We start from the raw sequence: 22,839 nt of genomic DNA, 5'->3' as shown, positions 1-22,839 counted from the left end.
CATCAGCTAGGCCCATTGTATTTCAGGGGGCAATTGTCTCAATAGAACAGGTGATGTTGTCTATGCTGCTCTACCGTGCGGCTTTTGCCAGAGTCCTATAGAACCTACACTCTCCTCAAAGGTCTGCTGTAGTATAGTTTCAGTTGGATACGGTATCCTTCTCACTTCCTGCTCTGACAGGCTGTTGGATGCTTCCGTGTTCCACTACAGAAGTTGCTGCATTTCAGTGGTGGGTAAAGGGCTTGCTGTATCTCTTTTACTTATCTCAGAGGGATCAGGATTATCATGAAGGTTTGTAAAGCACATGTAGAGAGATGGGTGAAATGCACTGCAGAGGGCCTAGTAATGTATTATAATTAAGAATACTGTAATTCGTGGCTACCTGGTACATTTTCCCAAATAAATTACTGGTGAGTACAAGATAAAGCAAAGTAGAGGCCAGGTGGATCCAGAACAGATGAATTTCCAAAGGAGGCTGGATGTTTTGTGTGAAATCAGAAGGAAGTGCATGCAAACAGCAGTCTGGGATGTGAAAAGAGGCTTTTGTAGTACTGCCAGCACTTTTGATTTTATAGCAAATCTCTCAACATCTGGCATTTTTCCTAATCCCCCAACTACTGGAGTCATGTGATTACATCAGGCTCTTAGCTTTCATTTAAAAAAATTAAGTTACCAGCCTACAGTTGGAGAGAAAAGCTGGAAAACGTGAACCCAAAGGGCTCAGAAACTAAATGGCACAAATAAAAAGACCCCAAATTAATTATTTTAAAGAATCTATGAATTTTAAGCCAATCACATGATTTCTTAGGCCCAACTCATTATTTTTGGCTGCTTGGGTTTGACTATCCTGCTTTCTATCCTCAGTCAGAGCTGCAGTAAATTGGTTGTCAGTGATTCAAACTCTGTATAAATAAACAAAATTTTTTAGTCTCCCTTGGAAAAAGCTCAGACTCACTGCAATTAATCCATTAGTCTCAGTATGGAAAAATGAAAACTGCTAGTACTTTTAAGGTCTATTATATTAAGTAGGCCATTTAAAGAGCGCTTAAAACTTTCAGAGGCCACCAGAAATATGTTATTTAAAAAAAAAAAAAAAAAGAATCTCTAACAGATAGCTCTTAAACTTACCATTAATGCTGTGCTCAGCATTGTATAAGACATGGAAGAAGAGCTGATCTTATCACTAAATTAGGCAATGCATAGGCAATCCAAGAAAATCTAATTGTATGTATAAGCACACACAATCTATAATATACACAGGTTGAAGAACCAATCTGCATGCAGTTGGTAAAATGCCACTCCCTTCACCCATGCTCTTTCCTCTCTCATTGCTCAGGGTATTAGCACTGAAAACCTTGCTAGAAGAAATATACTTAAAAATGCAGGCTGATGTTCAGTCAAGTTAGGTGCACAATTGTGCATGCAAAATATATGCTCAACTGCATACTTAATTTATGCATGCAGTTACTACCATGGTTGCACCTGCTTCCTGACCTAGCCTGCCATGTGTCCATGCTTTCCCCTTTCAAGTCCCTTCTCAAAACACATGTTGAAACTCCCAGCCCTCCCCTCAAAGAAGTGTTTGCTAAATAATAATTACATATATTGTAAAAGAAGAGCGAACAAGATTGTGTTAAGCATTACTGCTCAGTCACCTACACTTTGGCTACTTTAGATCAAGGATCTTGTCTTCCTGCCTCTCTGTATAGACCTTTTTGGCACTCTGTAATAAATAACATTTGATAATAGTGAGCTTGACAAACAGGGAATATTGTACAGTTTGAGTATGTTGGGGAGCAAAACCCGGCAATAATTATAGTTTTATTGGTATGCAGAGCTACACGCAGTCTGTATTTCTGCAATGCAGAGGAAGAGAGAGAGGAGGGTTTTCTCTAAATATTATCTTTTGAATTTATGTTCAATGCAGAGATGTGCTAGCTCCTGGAAAATCCAGTCTTATTCTTGGTGCTAAGTAGATATCGTGGGAATGTGTGCTTCTCCTGAACTAATTTGAACAGCACATTCCCTAGGTTTGCTTTGCCATAGAATTTATGCTGATATTGTGGCATAAATAATTCAGAGTAGCAATTTACTCTTATTACCTTCCTACTCAAAATGTGAGCAAGATCTGAAGCTAACTCTGGGCAGTTCATCCCAATCCTCATTTATCAAATGTCATTAAAAAAGGAGTATTTCTTTGCTTGCTTTTATAGGGCTCAGTCCTGCAGGAGTGCACAGATCCATGCAGGATCAAACCCTTTTTTCACTTTGTCTTTCTGTTCAAATTTCACCCCCTCATAGCCTCGCTCTTTTGGTGGGCTTGTTTAAAGCCAGCAATAATGCAGTTGCATGTATTGACCAGTAGGGGATGCTAATGCAGTTGCATGATTAGATTCTACTTTATTCTTACATCTGGCGGGGAAAATACCACACAACCCCTGCAATGCTCATAGCTCTTTCTGGTCCACAGGTAGGTGACCCAAGTCTGATCCTGAAGCCAGATCTTCACAGTGCACTCTACTTCCTCTGCCACTCCAGTTGAATGCATATGTTCTTATATCCTTAGGGCCCTAGAACTGCTTCACTGGATGATCCTATTGAAGGAATCCTAGAGTTTATTCTACTTACTGACATCGAAGCAATGAAAATACAGCTTGTGATTCTTGTCCACAAGTTTCCAGATATAAGGTAAGGCATTGCATGGATTATTCAGGCTGCTTAGCTGGTTATTTACAGCCATAAATCCTGTAACAATATTTGTTATCCAGTACACTACCTGTGCACCTTCTTGGCTGTGCTTTGGGATTATTATAGTCAGAGCTGGTACCAACATCTATAGTTAAGGCTGCCTGACACCTCCATTATTAGATCCTGTTTTCAGTTGCTTATAACTATCAAACGTTGACCATTTGGGTTGACATTTCCCATTCTGTGCACTGAATGAGGCAGGGGTCCAGAGGAAAAAAGTCGCAGGTGATCATGTAATTAAAGACTATATCATAATGCACATGCACAAGGGGGCCAAATGAGCATTGCACCAACAATCTTAATTCAGGCAATTCTTAACTTTTGAATGTTTAACTTGGCAACCTTAACATTCTTCTAACATAGTTCTTTTGTGTGTCATTAATTATACATTATCCAACGTGCATTCAGCACTTACATTTCACACAGGAAACTGACAGTAGGAACTAAAATTGACTTTTAGTTCCAAAAATGAAATTGTAGCTAATCTCAGTTTGTCAAACTGTTCTGGTTTTTTTCCTTCAATTCCTTCCATCATTTTTCTGATGCCCTGTTCTAGTAACTGTATTTTTCCAAGTTAACTTATATGCACAGACAATACTCGGAAAAATACCCATTCTGATCGTAGTCTCTTAGGGCCAAAGCTAGCGCTGGTTCAATGTCATTGACTTCAATGGCGTCACACCTGCTTACATCACATCTGACTTGGGTTCTTATTGCCCGCATCATTAAATAGGGTGATAAGTGACCATTCAATTCAGTCAAGCAACTACCACAAAGAGGAAAAAACCATCTTCCAGGTGACCAAGAGGTTACCATCTCTTTGCAGAAAGGGTCCAAAAAATGCTTTTAAAAATAAAATGTGGCGTCACCATAAAAACCAAACTGCCAAACAATCAAACAGTCCTGCTCTGCTCTTACTAGAGAACTGGGTCAGGAAAAGCTTTGGCTAGGTGAGATCATAATTTTAAATACAGCTATAACAGGCTGGGTGGCCATAGGTGTTAGAAACCAATTTATCAGCAGTTGAAATTTAATAGTTTCCAAGACTCTGCTCTTTGTAATTGAGTCTTATCAAGCAAACATATTTGTCTCCTCTGTTTTACTGGTCTGATTCCTGGTACTTTTGGAAAGGAAAGAACATCTGAATATAATCTTGGACATCAAAGGAACTCTCAGTTGGACAGACAGAAATGCTGTGTTGGAGGTGGTTTATGATAATTATGTGGAAGCTGAAAGAGGACACAATTTGTTTTTTGACAAGATAGAAATAAAGGCTGGAAAATATGGAGTCTGTGGCTGCTGCTGCTGCTGTTAGGAAAGGTGAGTGTGTGTGAATAATATGCCTATAGGTGTGTGTAAATAGATTTATAGCTAGATAATGTTATAGTTGCTGTGACTGTAATGCCACTTTTTTAGATTTCTAATACAAATCGGCATTAATAACTCTTATATAGTATTTTCCATCTGTAGATCTCGGCGTGTCTTTGAGTATCATTTTGCAGATAGAGCAGCTGGGGTACAGAGTGCTTAAGTGACTTGGCCAAGTTACAGCAGGTCAGTGGAAGAGCTGTGAATAGAACCCAGAACTCTTGGCTCCTAGTCTAATCACAGAGAGTCACAGAGCACAGGGCCTGTTCAGACTGTCCAGTTAGCCCTGCTTAGGAGTGACAATCCCTATCCTTTTTAAACAAATACTTAATGTTTTTCCATTTGGTCCCTCCATAAATCTCCCCTAGTCCAATGCATTTCAACAGAGTGCATAGATTCATAGCTTTTAAGGCGATTAGGAACCTTTATGGTCATCTAGTCTGACTACCTCCTTAACACTGGCCAGGGAATTTCACCGTGATTCCTGCATTCAAGCCCATAACTTCTGAGTGAGCTAGCACATATCTTCTGAAAAGATATCCAGTCTTGATTTGAAGACTTCCAGTGATGGCCAATGCCTACTCATTCCAATGGTTAGTTACCCTCACTCTGAATAATTTACATCTTATTTCTAGTCTGAATTTGTCTTGATTCAGCTTCAAACCATAGGATCATGTTAAATCTTTGGCTGCTCTCCCTATGCAGGTTTATCGCCTCGCTCTGTACTGAGAGTGCATTCACACACACACATTGTTTTATTTCAGTTTCACAAACATTTCCTTTATTTCACTCAGGTCTAATATGGAAAGTCAGAAGCCACCCTCCTCGCCTGTGTCACAAAGGCTCCATCATCAGCAGGCAACATCAGAGATCACAGCTACTTGAAAGTTGCTCGGAATGGCAAACAGTATTTGTCTGCTGAAAACAGCCTGTAGGCCATGCGAGAACATGTGCCAGAGCGTTTCAAGACAAGAAGATCACATAAACCCAAACCATGGTTCCCTGCATGAAGTCCAACTGAAAAGGGGAATGCACATGGGTTAGAATCGTCCCTCAAACCTGCAGCTAGATTCTTGCTTAGCTGGGCTATGGCTGCTAGGGAGAGAAGCACTGGAGAGAGCCACATCTTGCTTCAGTAGGGGATTGGGTCAGTAAGCCCCTGCCATTTCCCCAGTCCTTCTACAATGCTCCTTTCCACAGTCCTGCACAGAGAGCCACTATGCAGCATGCTCTGTGGCATGCAGAGGGCTGCGGAAGCCTTTTGGCGCATGGTTACTCCCTAGCATCCTGCTCAGCCGGAAGGTGGCATTTCCACAGCATTTGGGGCCTTGCATGCCCACAGCGGGGAAGCAGGATGTGGCACTTAGCTTTTGTGTCCCATTCAGTTGCTTAAATGGAAAGCCATACTAATAGCACAGAACTTACATCAATCCCCAGTAGCCCATTACAATGGATTGTGGACATAGTGTAATTAGTATCTTAGTTTTATAACTGGCTTCAGAGCTGAGTTTGTCTTTCCATCCATATAACTCAGTTTACCGAAAATTTCCCCTGCTGTAAGACTCTCATTTCTTTAACATGGGAATTTTTGCTGTGGAAGTCTCGTGTGCAATGGACAGTTAAAATAGCTGTTTCCACTCTGGGTCGGTGTGAACTTCTTTCAGATGTGAATAGACAAGAAGTACAGTAGGGGAAAATAATAGCCCTTCTTTTTGCCCCTGTATAGGCTGGTCATAATCTCAGAGCTGGATTTGGTTCAAGGCCGCATTTGCTATTGTGTTAATATAGGTCACTGCCATTCTGACAAGTGTGAACAAATTAGCCGTGCAGAAAAGAACTGCGATTATCAGATACTCTTCAACTCTTATAGGCAGCCATTCTGCATCAGTGACAGCTTCCTCAAACATGGCCTTTTACTCCTGTTTTGTTGGCAGTTCAATATGCTCATGATTAATTAGGAATGGAACAAGAGAAGCAAGTTGGTTGGTTTTTGTGTATATGAAAAACTTGTAATCAAGCTGCTCCGTGAGATGTTTGGGGGAAAGTCCCCTAAATCAAAATGAAATTTTAAAAGGTGTCACACTACAAAACTATAAACTCTTATCTGTGCTCTTTGCTGAGTCTGAAAGCTCATTTCTTCAAGAAACTAGCTTTTAAAGGCCAGATTCTGCTTTCCTTACTCCTGGTGAACGGTACCTCCCTCTACAACTAGACCCAAATAGACCTGTTCCAAGTAAGGTGACACACAGGGTGAACAGGGGAATGTGTGCCTTGCCCATGGCAAATATATGGGTTTTAAAAAACAACTCAAACAACTTTAGAATGACCATGTAATCTGCCTTAAGTGACCCTTCAAGGACCAGCAAACACCAGCTGAGTCACAGGGGTTGTTAATTAACTAGAAGTGGCACCACACCATACCAAAAAATTGCTCTCCCTTGTTTGCCATCTCAGCTTGAACTCTTCATTCACTTTTCCCTGCACAGCTCTGCCCTGGCCTACACCTTGGATCTGATCTATTAACATGACCCATGTTCTTTCTGTGTCAATGGGCCAATGTGCCCTGCCTCTTCAGGGACAAAAACATTTGGTGAATTTGTGTCGGTTTTGCCAAATTGGTGAGAAAAACAAACAAAATCCCTTAAAAAGGACTCAGAGAAAATCAAAATGTTTCCTTTCAAAAAAGATGACATTTTGATTTTTCAGTTCAAATTGACTGTTTTGAAAATGTGTAAAATAATCAGACGTGGGCAGCAGTGAAGCAAACGTTTTGTTTGACTGGACACTGTAGTTTTTTCCCAACTTTTTGTTTTCCCAAAAATTTTGAACAGTTTCAGTTCAACCCAAAAAGAAAAGGAGGACGTGTGGCACCTTAGAGACTAACCAATTTATTTGAGCATAAGCTTTCATACAGCTCACTTCATCGGATGCATCGGATGAAGTGAGCTGTAGCTCACAAAAGCTTATGCTCAAATAAATTGGTTAGTCTCTAAGGTGCCACAAGTCCTCCTTTTCTTTTTGCGAATACAGACTAACACGGCTGCTACTCTGAAACCTGTCAGTTCAACCCAAGCGGTTCGGTGTTTTTAATTTTCCAGAATGGCCAATGAACCAGAAAATCCATTATTCGCACGGCTCCACTCACAGCCTTCTGAGTTTATTTCTCTAGGCCCATCTTCGTGCCTTCCTCCACGCCCAATACAAGGGCAGCTGGCCCTTCCTTTCCCTTTTTAACCTCCTCATAAAGACCTGTTATTCTCTGAGGCCTGTAAAGACCAAATACCTTCTGCAGCCCAACATTAAATAATTGGATGAAGAAAAAAAAAGCCTTATCTTTCTTTGGGGATTGCAAACAGGTGTCAAGGGCTCACAACCACCCTGTCCTTTCCATATTGCTAATTGTCCTGGGTAGATGGGAGGGGAGCTTTGGTGGAGGTAATTGGTCCTGATCTACAGTATGTCTGTGTTCTAGGACCCAATCATGCAAATTCCTACTACTGGGATGAGTAGTAAGCACTACTTTTGGTTGTAAGGTTTTGCAGAATGCTGCCTTTACTTTGTGAGCCTCACAGGGACAGGAGATGAGGGAGGGGGAGTATTAATATTATTTTTGTCTTGTACAATACTGAGCACATCTTTGATTCCCATGGACCAAATGATTTAATCCCCAATAGACTCTTTATTGCTTTTAATGAATTGTGAGAACTTCAAAATCATAAAAGTCAATTTCAGCTATTAAAGGATTAGGAAGAGCGTTTTAACAAAAGTCAGTAATTTGGCTACTCTTCCAAGACAGCTGACTCCCTGTTCTGTTTGAAAACAGTTTCTAAAGCTTCAGATGGTCCAGGTATTAGATAAATGTGCAATTTTTAGTCCAGCTAAACATTCAATGGGCTTATAAATCACTCAGTAAAACAATTTAAAAAAATTCACTCCCACTTTGCACAGGTTGGAAGACAGCACAGTCTGCATGTTGCACCCAGCTCATCCAGCCTCAAACTTCTTGCCACACAAAGAAATATGGACATCTGTCAAAATATACAGGGCTGGGCTCTGAATTGTGCTGGGTATATCAAGCTAGTCACAGTATTCATCCTTCAGTGCTATGACTTACGCATTTATTTCCAGGGGCGGGGAATACATTATATCTACAATTTCTTGGAGATAGGATTATAGTGAGCCATGTTTATTGATATTTAAATCAACAAGCATTACAGATCAAATAAATAAAAACAGACAAAACCCTTCAGACATCCTGATCATAGCTGGTCTAAAAATACATTCCACAGCACTGGAAAGATTTCTTCAAATAAATATTGGTAATTAGTTGCTTCTACTCTATCTGATAGTCACATTCAGAGAAGGGTTTTGTGCTTACTAAATAAATAAATGTAAATTGGAAATCGGCATGTATTGGAACATAGTGTTATATAAATAAATCCTGTCTGTGTATGTATATACAATGTGTTCTGTAATATATATCTGTATGTGAAAGATATTTATTTTAAATAATATTTCTTCATTGTAAATTTCTCTTTCTTATTTTGCAATGGAGCCATAAAATATTCAAATAAAACTTAAATGAAGAAAAATGCACTCTTAGACTTGTTTGCTGCATATTGGACTGCAGAGTTTGGAGGTGAATCTGCCCTGATCTGAGAAAGATCTCAAACCTATGGACTTTCTAGATATGATCCTGTGACATATTTAAACCCATCTGTGCTGTGCTTCCAGGAAAACAGGGGACAAGGGTGGCTTTAACTTCACTGTTTTACCCTTGTTTCTGGATTGTGTAGGGGCCAGTGCAGGCACCAAAGGACACTCCACCAGAGAAAGAAAAGGAGTACTTGTGGCACCTTAGAGACTAACCAATTTATTTGAGCATAAGCTTTCGTGAGCTACAGCTCACTTCATCGGATGCATACTGTGGAAACTGCAGAAGATATTATATACACAGAGACCATGAAACAATACCTCCTCCCACCCCACTCTCCTGCTGGTAATAGCTTATCTAAAAAGAAAAGGAGTACTTGTGGCACATTAGAGACTAACCAATCCTTACAATGTGTATGATAATCAAGTCGGGCCATTTCCAGCACAAATCCAGGTTTTCTCACCCTCCGCCCCCCCCCCCACAAACTCACTCTCCTGCTGGTAATAGCCCATCCAAAGTGACCACTGTCTTTACAATGTGTATGATAATCAAATTGGGCCATTTCCAGCACAAATCCAGGTTCTCACCCCTCCCCCCTTTTTTTCAAAAACCACACACACAAACTCACTCTCCTGCTGGTAATAGCTTATCCAAAGTGACCACTCTCCTTACAATGTGTATGAAAATCAAGGTGGGCCATTTCCAGCACAAATCCAGGTTTTCTCACCCCCCCCCCCGCCCCACACACAAACTCACTCTCCTGCTGGTAATAGCTCATCCAAACTGACCACTCTCCTTACAATGTGTATGATAATCAAGGTGGACCATTTCCAGCACAAATCCAAGTTTAACCAGAACGTCTTGGGGGGGGTGGGGGGGGTAGGAAAAAACAAGGGGAAATAGGCTACCTTGCATAATGACTTAGCCACTCCCAGTCTCTATTTAAGCCTAAATTAATAGTATCCAATTTGCAAATGAATTCCAGTTCAGCAGTTTCTCGCTGGAGTCTGGATTTGAAGTTTTTTTGTTGTAAGATAGCGACCTTCATGTCTGTAATTGCGTGACCAGAGAGATTGAAGTGTTCTCTGACTGGTTTATGAATGTTATAATTCTTGACATCTGATTTGTGTCCATTTATTCTTTTATGTAGAGAGTGTCCAGTTTGACCAGTGTACATGGCAGAGGGGCATTGCTGGCACATGATGGCATATATCACATTGGTGGATGTGCAGGTAAACGAGCCTCTGATAGTGTGGCTGATGTTATTAGGCCCTGTGATGGTGTCCCCTGAATAGATATGTGGGCACAGTTGGCAATGGGCTTTGTTGCAAGGATAAGTTTCTGGGTTAGTGGTTCTGTTGTGTGGTATGTGGTTGTTGGTGAGTATTTGCTTCAGGTTGGGGGGCTGTCTGTAGGCAAGGACTGGCCTGTCTCCCAAGATTTGTGAGAGTGTTGGGTCATCCTTCAGGATAGGTTGTAGATCCTTAATAATGCGTTGGAGGGGTTTTAGTTGGGGGCTGAAGGTGATGGCTAGTGGCGTTCTGTTATTTTCTTTGTTAGGCCTGTCCTGTAGTAGGTGACTTCTGGGAACTCTTCTGGCTCTGTCAATCTGTTTCTTCACTTCAGCAGGTGGGTATTGTAGTTGTAAGAATGCTTGATAGAGATCTTGTAGGTGTTTGTCTCTGTCTGAGGGGTTGGAGCAAATGCGGTTGTATCGCAGAGCTTGGCTGTAGATGATGGATCGTGTGGTGTGGTCAGGGCGAAAGCTGGAGGCATGTAGGTAGGAATAGCGGTCAGTAGGTTTCCGGTATAGGGTGGTGTTTATGTGACCATTGTTTATTAGCACTGTAGTGTCCAGGAAGTGGATCTCTTCTGCAGTTTCCACAGTATGCATCCGATGAAGTGAGCTGTAGCTCACAAAAGCTTATGCTCAAATAAATTGGTTAGTCTCTAAGGTGCCACAAGTACTCCTTTTCTTTTTGCGAATACAGACTAACACAGCTGTTACTCTGAAATCCACCAGAGAAGTAGATCACATCATGGAACGGGCCACACAAATAACCCAAGAAAACCTATTTCAATAGAGAAATAATGCCCCCTCTGACCACACACCCCTAGTTGTCACCTACCGCCCCACAATGGAACCCATACAGGGTACCATTGAAAAATTACAACCCATACTTGATGGGAACCCCATCCTGAAATAAATCTTTCCGGAACCCCCTCTTCTGGCCTTCAAACAACCCCCGCAACTTCTCCAAGCTCATCATCAGAAGCAAGCTCCCCGCACACCAGGGCACACAAACTCAAAGCGGCCCCAGAACCTGCCACAGTAACAGATGCAAAACCTGCAGACATATCTCTGCTTCTACAATGATCAACACCCCCAACAATGCACCTTTCAAGACCCCTGGGTCCTACACATGCCTATCACAAGATGTGGTGTACCTCATCCAGTGCAATAAATGCCCCAGTAGCAACTAAGAGGCTGCAATGAGATACTCACTACGTGCGCAAATGAACTTGCACAGAAAAATGATAAAAGACAAGAACACCCTATCGTCTGTGGGTGAAAACTGTTCACAAAGCGATCACTCTGTATGTGACCTCTCAGTCCTCATCCTCAAAGGAAACCTGCACAACACCTTCAAATGATAAGCCTGGGAGCTTACATCCGTAACTTTCCTAGACACTTAAAATCATGGACTGAATAGTAGAGACACTGGATTTATGGCTTATTACAATTTACAGTCCACTAAACAACCCCTCTCAGCTGCCCTTTCTCCCCTCCCTTCCTATGACTGGAGAGGTATTAACAGGCCACTTCACTTGAATGGCCCCTTGCACTATATATTAACTGCCTATGCTAAACAATGTGTTCCCTCTTGTGCTTAGCTGTGACATTCTGTTAGTTCCCCAGATCTGAAGAAGGTCCAGTAAAAGATATTACCTCATCCATCTTGTCTTGCTGATAAATTTTAAAGCAGCCAGGACTTCCTGTACCCTAGAGCTAAATTAGAGCAGCTCAGAGCTGCTCTAATTTACAGCAGCCTCTTGTGGGCTGCCAGTGAGCTGCTCCATGGTCTATGGCAGCACAGAATCTCTGGAGCTCTCAGCACTCCAGAGACTCCCTCGACAATGAGCCTCCTCCACTCCCCTGATACACTGGCTGCGGGGCTTATGATTCTTGCTTGGCATATAGGGGCTGCAGAGGATGAGGAATTCCTCCTTTCAATTCCCACCAGCCAATAGAAACAGAGGATGTTCAGCCCCTTCCTAGATCAGGCGCAGAGGTCCTGCTCCCATTAAAGTCACCTCATGAGACCACGGGCACCAGGACTTTAAAAGGGAGATAACATTGGTTCCTAGGATTTAAACGTCTCAGCTTTTCTGAGAGATCCTTTCTTCCCATTTCCTCTTGTGACTGGCACAGAATGGAGCCACTGACCGCTGGAAGACGATTCCTTGTCTGTGTTCCATGGCTGCTGTTTGGCTGCAGCCCCTCATGTTCTGCTGTGACAGACTTTTTGGAACCATCTCGGTAATTCATGGTTCTGGAACGAGACCACAGCATTGGGACTGGAGTTTTTTGGTGAGGGGCCTGTGTGTGGGAAATTGTTACAGTAAACCAGGTTTTCCAAAGCATTTCTAGGGACTAAGAATAACTCAGCTTCCTGCACTGCTTGTAAAAAGAAAAGGAGGACTTGTGGCACCTTAGAGACTAACAAATTTATTTGAGCATAAGCTTTCGTGAGCTACAGCTCACTTCATCGGATGCACTCCTTGTGTGACAAACAAACCCTGGCAGGAGGTCCTAAAGGAAGGGAATCAGGGATCATGACCGCAACATCTTTTTATGGCAGCAGGGAGGGGCCCTGGGACAGGGGACAGGCTGGGGACAGGAAAGGGCATTGGCAGTGAACTGTGCTGATCAACCGGTTCCCATCCCAGTGAAGGTGGAGTACATTGCAGACACAGCCCAGCTGTGCATCTGTTCTGTTCTCTTCTTAAAGGGCTAGAGGGCCTCAAACTCACTGTACATATCACAGGTTTCAGAGTAACAGCCGTGTTAGTCTGTATTCGCAAAAAGAAAAGGAGTACTTGTGGCACCTTAGAGACTAACCAATTTATTTGAGCATAAGCTTTCATGTGAGCTGTAGCTCACGAAAGCTTATGCTCAGATAAATTGGTTAGTCTCTAAGGTGCCACAAGTACTCCTTTTCTTTGTACATATCACATTTACTTAAGCTCTGTGTGGGTGAGCACAATTCCACCCCATAGCATTCAGAGAGATACAAATCCGGTGGGATTCCGAGGGAGCATCTATTAAGAACTCCTGAGGAAAGCATGCGAAACAACCCAGTGACAGGCTAACAATGTTAACCTGAAACCACTCGCCCAGCTAACAGGTTTGGCTCCTCAGGGAAGGGAAAGGGTTAAGTGGGTTTTGCTGACTAACTGTTACCAGTTGCCTACTTTCCCAACCTGGGAGGAGGGAGGGAGTGGCTTTCTACAGACAGAGCCTGCAAAACTAGGGCTGCTGGATCTGAATTTTGTGCCTTGAGACCAGCTCTAGTTTTGTCTGTTCCCAGAACAGCTTGGCAGATAACCTGACAGCTACTGTAGGGGCTCAGTTTAATTATTAGTGGGGTCTCTGAACAGTGATGTAGTGTCTATAAAAGGGTTAATTATGACATTGTATTTCCAGGAGACTTCTGACTCCCCAGGTTAGTCAGATGGTCTACAGCAGCCACCTTAAAGGATTTATCTTTGTCTCGCAAGAGAGTTAGTTTCATGGAGTCTCAAATCCCCTGAATTGCACTGCAAGCACTAATGCACCTTCTAGATGTAAGTTAGAAGCAGAGGCTTCGTGAGATTCTCATAGCCATATGCATATCATGGCTTTATTAAATAGCTTTGACAAGGCAGTATGATGTATGGGGAAGGAGGATATAGTGCTCAAGGCAAGTGTGTGTGAGCATTTCAGTTTCATCAGACATATAACATCCTCTGGGGGAAGAAAAAAAGACCCACAGCGAGTTGGACCTCTTTAGGAACAATTCACTAGGCAGTGTGGCCTCGTGGATAGGAAACTGGCCTGTGTTCAGGAGAGCTGGGGTCTATTGCTGCTGGGTGACCTTAGCAAGTCACCTGTGCTCTCTGTGCCTCAGTTTCCCCATCTGTAAAATAGGGCTAATGATACTGACCTCCTTTATAAAGTGCTTTGAGATCCACTGTTGACAAGGACTGTATAAGAGCTAGGTATTGTTACTATAAAACAGAAGCTGGTTTTTTATTTGTGATTTTTTTTTCCCTCCCAAAAAGGAAAATCCAGGGAGCTAATGAATCAAACATCGTGACACGTGTCTGTCACCACATTGGCCAGAATAACCTGTGTGTGGAAATCTCTTTCACATTTTGTCTGTAGCTGTGACTTTCCAGGTCAAAGGTTACAGCTGAGAACAGAAAACCCCAACTTAGTCATCAGTCTTCTGACTCTTCTGACGTAACCGTCCAGGACAGACAAGACAGTGATCATACACTCACTGATAAAGCCAACTAATCTTTATTACAACAAACATCCATAGACGTTAATAATGTTAAACACCCTACAAAACACTTGATTAATATGAAAGAGACAAGGTGGGTGAGGTAATATCTGTTATTGGACCAGCTTCTTCTGGGGAGAAAGACAAGCTTTCATCCTACACGGAGCTCTTCAGGTCTGGGAAAGGTCCCCAGACTGTCACAGCTTAATTAATATGGTCAAAGAAGGAGGGACTGGAAATTGTGGGGAGCTATGGCCCCAGGACATCCTTTTAGGGTAGATTCCAGAAGTAGCAGAGTATAAGAAAGAGCCCTTTGATTAGAAATGGTGATAAAGACAATTATTTACCAGGAGGGGAAGGGCACTCTACAGCATAGAAGACAGCTTCACGGCTGCCTTAAAGCTTAGTGTGTGTCTTACAAAAGTGCAATGGGAGCAATGAAAAGAAGTGAAAAAGATACACAATTGCTGCCATCTAGTGGAGCTGGGGAGGGCAGGACAGAGGACTTGCAGGTTGTGATCCCGTTTATGACAGCTCCCAGTCTCCAAAGGGTACACACTTTGGGCTGACTAGATACTAGAATTTGCTGTAATAATAAAGAGGCAATAAGGAAACAGCAGATGATGTTATAGCCTGAAAGTTATCTTGCTAAAAACAGGGGTTCAGACTGTCTCTTGTTTCTGTGAGTGTCAGCTTTCAGCAGCAATCACTGAAGTCTGTGAGTTGAGCTTCAGGGAAGTCCTATGGTCTGTGTTATTCAGGAGGTCAGACTGGGAGAACACGGTGGCCCCTTCTGTCATTATCATCTTTGAATCTACAGTATTAACGTAACCTCGGTGCTGAGCAAAGATTGGTCAAAAGTGCCAAAAAAGTCACTCCATCAAACTGGTGACTACTAATGCACCTCTCTCTACTCTTACCTTGTCCTTCCCACTTCTATTTGTCAGTTTATTCACCTGCTGTTTGTGTCCACATTCTAGACTATGAGCTTTCTAGACTGGGAGACACTGTAGGTGTTGTGTTGTCTGCAATGGGCTGCTAACCCGCGTGTGGGGTGCTCAATCACTACAGCAATGGAATGAATACTACGAGCCACCATTTGTTGGAATAAATCCATGAATGCAGTCTGGACATCCATCTTGTGTACTTTCTGCCAAGGTTCAGACAAGCACATTTGATATGCAGAGAGAGAAAGTGTCATGAATACTCATGCAAATATGTAGTCACGCCACCCAAGTATTTCTGCCACCCAGATAATGGATGAATTAGGAACAGAGTCTGTTTGCAAACAGACAAGGAGAAAATGTATTATTTGTACTGCAATAACATCTAGGAGCCCCAGTCACTGGCCAGGCCCCATTGTGCTAGATGTTGTATGGACATAGATCAAAAGGACAAAGAGCTTACAATCCAAATAGAGGACAAGAGAACTTCTTTTCTGTGAATAGTTCACCCAGCTCTAGCTCAGGGCAGCAGCAAACAAAGGCTGGAGACTCCTAATTCCCAGGCTAGAAGGGACCAGTGGAATCATCCAGGCTGACCTCCTGTATAACACAGGCCAGAGAACTTCCCCAAAATGGTTCCTAGAGCAGATCTTGGAGAAAACCATCCAACTTTGATGTAAACCTTGTCAATGATAGAGAATCTACTACAGTTCTTGGTATATTGTGTAATTTTTTAACCATTGGAACCTTATTTCCAGTCTGAATCAGTCTAGCTTCAACTTCCAGCCATTGGATCATGTTATACCCTTCTCTGCTAGATTGAAGAGACCATTATCAAACATTTGTTCAAATACTTATACAGTAGTCTGTAACCAAGTCACCCCTTAACTTTCTCTTTGTTAGGCTACATAGCCTGAGCTCTTTGAGTCTATCACTGTAAGGCATATTTTCTAATTCTTTAATCATTCTCATGATTCTTCTCTGACTCCTCCAATTTATCAACATCCTTCTTGAATTGTGAGCACCAGAACTGGCACAGGATTCCTGCAGCGGTCGCACAAGTGCCAAATACCTTTCTACTCCTACTTGAGATTCCCCTGTTTATGCATCCCAGGATCACATTAGTCCCTTTGGCCACAATGTCACACTAGGGGGGAGCCGCTGCCCAGGGAATCCCCTTCCCCCCCCCCCATTAAAGCTTTGTGATTTTTTGAAATCCCTTTTCCTGGCTTGGTGAGCATGCCTAGCATGTTCAGTGCAATGGCCCAGGCGACCATATGCTGCAGACCTGCTCCTGCCTGGCGTAGACAGAAGATGTTGATCTCCTGGGCCTGTGTGGAAAGGAGGCTCTATAGTCAAAGCTCCAATCCAGCTGTAGAAACGTGGACATCTACAAGCAGATTGCTAGGGGGATGCAGAAGAAGGGCTACGACAGGGACCAGCAGCTATGCCATGAGAAAGCCAAGGAGCTGCAGCAGGCAAACCAGAAGGCCAGAGAGGCCATCAATGAATCCGGAGCCGAGCCTCAGACCTGCTGCTTTTACAGAACCCTCGGCAGAGACTGCACCATTGGACACCTCTGAGGAGCCCAAGTCACACGGCCCTGCCATGAACAGTGAGGAGGAGAAGGTGGACAAGGAAGTGGAGGAGGAGTATGGGGGACAGATGACCAGGGGATCCAGCTGCACAGTGAGCCAGGACCTGTTTTGGACTCCAGTACAGGTCCAGCCATTTGCGCATGGGCAAGCCCGCTGCAGGGGAAGGAATCTCAGGTAAGGGTGTAGTTTAATTTTCAGTATCAGGGATGGCCCCCGACAGTAGCAAGAGACATCTTTGGATTTATTAATTTACTTGGGTTAGAAGAGGTAGTGGTACAACCAGGGGAGGTAGAGTTGCTATCTGCTCTTCACTCCCCTCTTGAATAGACGGGGCATAAGGAGCAGATTGTTTATGTGCAGCAGGATATCTTGTGAATCCTCCGGGGAGATCTTGATGAAACTTTCAGGGAGGTGCTCTGCCAAAGGTTTCTAGGGAGAGCTACCTTATTTCTTCTGCCGCGGTAGGACATTTTCCCACACCCTCAGTGATAACTTTAGCAGGAACCATTGCATTACACAGGCTACCAGCATATGGACCCGGGAAGCTTTGGGACACCAGCAGCAGCTCTGCCTCTGGTTATTCTCAGCCAAAATCACCATTGCCTGTGGAAAATGGTGCCAGTGTTCAGTGACATTGCCCTATACGACTAGAATCGTGCACCTGAGCAATTCTCTCCTCATTTCCCCAACCCAGAGAACCATACTCACCATGGCTGTTGCTGTGACTGGCCCTGAGAACAAGCAAGCCCAAGCAGAAGTGGGACTGTAGTGCCTAAAACTTTGGGGGCACAAGGGGAATGAGTTCAGCATCTTAAGTTTTGCTTTCCGTAACAAAGTTCCCTCTCATTTTTTCCATTCAGGTGCAGAATGTTTTTTGTTATGTGCAGCACCGATATCGAGGTGATGTGCGGATGTGTGCCACCAATAGAAACAAAAAACCGAGGGGTAATTAATGCAGATCCCGCCTCTTTCCCCGCTGCAGCCCTGCCCCCAGTATGGCCGTTCTTCCCTCAGCCATCACAGAGTCCCTCTGAAGTCAGCCAGACTCTAGGGCAGCCCATCCCTACCTCAGTGGCTTGTAGGATCAGAGCCTTAAATTGCACATGTTCTTTGGGGCAAGGACTGACTATTATTTTATGTTTGTACAACACCCAGCACAATGGGGCTTGGATTATGACTGGGGCCTCTGGGTACTACTGTAATATAAAGAATTAATAATAACTTCCATGCCTCCAACATCCCAAGTGGAGAATCCCTTCTGTGGGTACCACATTTGAGTCCTATATTCGGTCTATTACAAGAGACACTACAGAGCCCACACACACAGGAACGTTTATCCAGCCTTCAACACAAAAATAATATTTGGACATTCAGGAAAGTTTTTTAAGGTTGCCCCACTCAAAGGATGTCTCAAGAATGACCTACATCCTCCAACCATATCTTCGCTCTTCTTCTTACCTTCAGTGGCAAATCTTCTTGGGAGAAAAGGGGAAGGGGTAGGTCTAGGGGACAACCAGACCATCTAGTGTTCAGTTGATCCTTTGAATATGACTGAGTAGCCAGTTCCCTTTGCTGACGTTCGGAATTAACTTCTGAGAGTTGCATTCAAATCCTTCCCACCGTGACGGTTAGAACCATTAAGCTATCCTTGCAAAACAGCGCTGCACCTCGCTGCATCTCGCAACAGTGCCACTACAGTGTGCCGGGGAACTACTGAGTAGAATACTGTCGGATTTTTTTAAAATAAGGGTGGGAGGGAAATTGAGAGAGAGGGATCTCATGCAGCTGAGATTTTCCCATTGCTGCAGTGAGCCTTTTACATTAAAAAGTGTCAGATCAACAAGAGCCACCCGGGGTGTTGCTGCATCAGAGCAGGCCAGTCATCCACAATTGATGAGTACTGACTGGACTGCAGGGGCAACAAACTGCCTGGCTAAGCCCAAGAGAACCAGGTCCCACAGCTGGGGCGTGAGACACCACTGGCCTGGGGCTGGGGGAGAAGCCTCTCTCCCCGCCACAGCCCTGAACGACCCAAGCTCCCACATCACTGCCCCCCACCTCATCTGACTTCCCCCATCCACCCACTATTCCCCACCTCACCCTACACATCCTCCAGGCCCACCTGTGGCTATGCCCCCGTGTGCTGTGTGCACACCTGCGCAGCTGTACTAATCAGGTGTGTGGCCCTTGATGGCCTCTTGTGCAAGTGCAAACCTTAGGGGGAACACAGGTAGTGAATACACTACGGTGGTACCTCTCTGTGTTTTACCTGCAGCTGCTGACATTGCAGCATTCAAGGTTTCCCCCTCCACACCCACAGAACACCTGAGCCAGATAAGGAGGAGAAAGAAGAGGACTGGGGATGACACGTTCCAGGATGTCCTGCAAGCCAGTGCTGCATTTGACCGCGCACACAGGGCCTGGAGGATGACCACTGCAGAAAGCCTGGAAAAGGAGAGAGTGGAGAGGAGAAAGGCCTAGATAAAGAAGAGGGGCATGCCCCAGGACATAACGGGGTTTCTCTGGCAGCAACCAGAGATGCTGAAGACTCTGGTGGACCTGCAGGTTCAACAATCCCAAGCTTGATTCCCTCCAAAGCACATTCAGAACTCTACATTGAGACCTATCTGTACCCCTCTTTAACATTCCATGTGACATCAGAAGTCACCGCACTCCCCCTACTACTCTAGCTGGGGGACATTAAAGACAATCACAGCTTCACATACGCTGACCTGTGAAAGTCACGGCTGGTATATGTGTAGCTGTAATGGACAGGAATGTTTTTTCTCCTTCATAAGGTCTATTCTCTTAATTTATTATGTTTTAAATGTATTTATTTTTGAATGGCCTGGGTTGTTCGTTGTTTTTTGTTTTGTTGTTGTTCTATTATCTGGAACATAATTCATCTGTAATAGCTCACAACATGTGCTGACTGGTGCTCAGCAGTTCTGAAAGTGACCCCTTACCTGTTACTGCCCAGTGTCACATAACTCATAAGATCCTTCACAAACAAAATTAGTATGTGCATTAACAATGTTCTATTCCTACATATACAGGAATCACCACATGATTCATTCCAGGCTGCAAAAGAGCAGGGCCAGGTAGAGAACTTTCAACACCACACATTACTCTGGTTCACTATTAAAATGGTCTTTCCAAGCCCCCCTGAGCTGTACAGCTCTATGTTGACCTCTTCTGATATCCCTTGTGCTGGCTGCTCAAATTCAGCAGACAGCCACTCCACCTCTGCCCTGCACCCTGGTGGAAACTGCCCCCCCTTTGTTTCACAGATATTATGCAGGACACAGCAGGCAGCTATAACCATTGGAATATTTTTCTCAGTGAGGTTCAGTCTTATGAATAAAGAACACCAGCACCCCCTTCAAATGACAAAGGCACATTAAACTGTCATTCTGCATCTGCTGGGCCAGCAGTTGAAGCGCTCCTTGGTGCTGTCAAGATGGCCGGTTTATGGCTGCATGAGCCAGGGAAGCCAGGGGAATGCGGGGTCTCCCAGGATCACTTAGCATTTCAACATTGCCAATAATAATCCACTGATCAGGAAAGAAGTCTCTGCTTTCAACTTTCTGAACAGTCCTGTGTTCTTAAAGATGTGTGTGTCATGCACCTTCCCTGACCAGCCAGCAATGATGTTGGTAAAGTGTCCGCAGTGATCCACCAATGCTTGTATAACCATAGAATAGCAGCCCTTTCTGCCGACGTATTCTGCAGCAAGGTGGTCTGGTGCCAGCATAGGGACATATGTGCCATCTATTGCTCCACCGCAGTTCAGGAACCCATAGCTGCAAAGCCATCCACTCTGTCGTGCACATTGCCAAGAGTCACAGTCCCGCATAGCAGGAGGTGATTAATGGCCCTGCCTGCACACTTACATGACAACTGCCCCCACGGTAGATTTCCTAACTCCAACTGCCCCCACGGTAGATTTCCTGACTCCTGATTCCCAACTGACGGGAAGCAATCTGGCATTGCAGGTTTCCAGAGTGCAATTGCCACTCGCTTCTCCTTGGTCAGTGAAGCTTTCATTTTGGTGTGGGGCTGGGGCGAGTTCGGCACACAGACCCAGGAATATGGCCTTGCACAAGTTCTGTACCCACTCCTCATCATTCCACACCTGCTGCTGGGGCCGTTATACTAAGGCTTGTCATCTACCTGGCTACTGCACCAGTAGAAATTGACACAGTGGAGGACTGCATGTTGGTTCACTATGCTCAGAGCAGTTCTGGTCAGCTGTGCTCCAGGTGGTGGGGAGAATTCTTATGTACCAGGCAGAGAAATGTTGTGTGTGGAGATGATGTGTTTCAGATGTATTGGGGTCCAAATTTCGTAAGTGGAAACAAGGCCCTATTAAAATCAATGGAAATTTAGGCTGGGAAAGGAATGCATGATTGGTACATAATATTACTTTACATTTTAATCCATAGGGCGTACTGGAAACCTGCCCAGTCTGTTGGTGCAATCCATATGATAATACAGCTTCAGATATTGAAGTGAAATTGAAAACCATCCACTAGATGGAGCTACAGAACACAATAAACCACCTCAAAATATGGTAGTGTTCTCTTCCAACACTGTATGATGGTTCCCTGGCTTTATAGCCTCATATTTATTGCTCCACTTTCCCCCTGTGCAATGAAGGGAGGAAAAATGATCCTTTTCATTTAAAAATGCATCACTATATCCACTGTGCACAACATGTATTTAATATTCCAGGTCAGTGTGGCATTCTGTGAATAGAACAGAACTTGCTTATAGTGAACTCTGATTCACCAAAGTTGGTTTAAAATCAAGTAGAAAGAAAGTCTCACCTAGATTTAATATGCTGCAACTTGCTAATGGTAATTGCAGATATAGAGAACAGCAGAACATGATCAAGTTATTCTGCGGGGGGCAACCCATGGTTTGCAGATATGGTTCTGGGACAAGGTAGAACCCAGACCCTGTTTATACATTGAATGGAGAAATGTCAGCTCCTCATTTTCAAAAAGTATTTCTTACTATAGATAAACTTCTGCCCTAGAACACAGCTCTATCGACATTCGCATATTTCATAGCTTCCAAGGACAGAACGGACCCCTGTGATCATCTAGTCTGTCCTCCTGGATAACATAGGCCACAAAACTTCCCAAAATAATGTTAGAAAAACATCCAATCTAGATGTAAAAATGGTCAGCGATGGAGAATCCACCACGGCCCTTTGGAAATTGCTCCAAAGGTTAATTACTCTCAGTATTAAAAATGTATGCCTTATTTCCAGTCTGAATTTATCTAGCTTCAACTTCCAGCCACTGGATTGTGTTATACCTTTCTCTGCTAGACTGAAGAGCCCATTATTAAATATTTGTTCCCCACATAGGCACTTACAGACTGTAATCAAGTCCCCCATTAAACTTCCTATTATTAAGCTAAATAGTTTGAGCTCCTTGAGTCTATCACTATATAAAGCATGTTTTCTAATCCTTTAATCATTCTCATGGTTCTTCTCTGAATTCTCTCCAACTTGTCAGCATCCTTCTTGAATTGCAGGCACCAGAACTGGGCACAGCAACAGTCATACCACCCAGTGCCAAATACAGAGGTAAAGTAACCTCTCTACTCCTACTTGAGATTCCCCCGGTTTATGCATCCCAGGATCACAGTAGCTCTTTTGACCACATCGGGAGCTCATGTTCTTGAATCCACCACATCTACCTTGAATCCAATGTTTTTCAGAGTCACTGCTTCCCAGAGTAAAGTCCCCATTCTGTAAGTAGGGCCTACATTCTTTGTTCCTAGCTATTGTGACAAAGCTCTGTCCTTGCCTCCGTGGGTCCCGCGTTTCCTGGCGGATTTCACTAGCCTCAGAGGCTCACTGTGACCCTCCATGTAACCCTTCTCTCTCTAGAGACAAGGGTGACAGTCTACTGAGCCATTTTCATCATAAGCCAGCGAGGGAGGTGAGGAGAAGTTATCCTTCC

General features: G+C 43.8%; 2 protein-coding genes across 12 annotated transcripts in view; both read left to right on the top strand.

The window, feature by feature from the left end:
• The window catches only part of LOC119566474 (exocyst complex component 3-like protein 2), a 97,425-nt gene extending 88,717 nt beyond the window's left edge, over positions 1-8,708 (top strand). For 9 of the 10 annotated variants that reach the window (XM_043548784.1, XM_043548782.1, XM_043548781.1 and 6 more), the window contains 3 exons: positions 2,567-2,688; positions 3,880-4,068; positions 4,911-8,708. In XM_043548784.1, coding sequence (XP_043404719.1) covers positions 2,567-2,688; positions 3,880-4,063 — 306 coding nt within the window. In that variant the 3' untranslated portion in view covers positions 4,064-4,068; positions 4,911-8,708. The remainder of the gene's footprint in view (positions 1-2,566; positions 2,689-3,879; positions 4,069-4,910) is intronic. The other variant, XR_006291577.1, reaches the window with a different exon arrangement.
• Positions 8,709-14,027: 5,319 nt separating this feature from the next.
• Positions 14,028-19,948, top strand: LOC122466241. Of its 2 annotated transcripts, none has more exons than XM_043548873.1 (3): positions 14,028-17,035; positions 17,722-17,806; positions 19,182-19,948. In XM_043548873.1, exons 1-3 carry the CDS (start codon positions 16,503-16,505, stop codon positions 19,188-19,190), a joined length of 627 nt encoding a protein of 208 aa, XP_043404808.1. In that variant the 5' UTR covers positions 14,028-16,502; the 3' UTR covers positions 19,191-19,948. The 2 variants fall into 2 exon arrangements, with proteins under 2 accessions (XP_043404808.1, XP_043404807.1); XM_043548872.1 differs by having other exon boundaries at positions 19,137-19,948.
• The last annotated feature ends 2,891 nt before the right edge of the window (positions 19,949-22,839 follow it).

The sequence above is a fragment of the Chelonia mydas genome, chromosome 6, assembly GCF_015237465.2.
Source record: "Chelonia mydas isolate rCheMyd1 chromosome 6, rCheMyd1.pri.v2, whole genome shotgun sequence".
In the NCBI taxonomy this organism is placed as follows: Eukaryota; Metazoa; Chordata; order Testudines; family Cheloniidae; genus Chelonia; species Chelonia mydas.
Note: the sequence above shows the minus strand (reverse complement) of the source record. Positions and strands in the feature narration are given on the sequence as shown.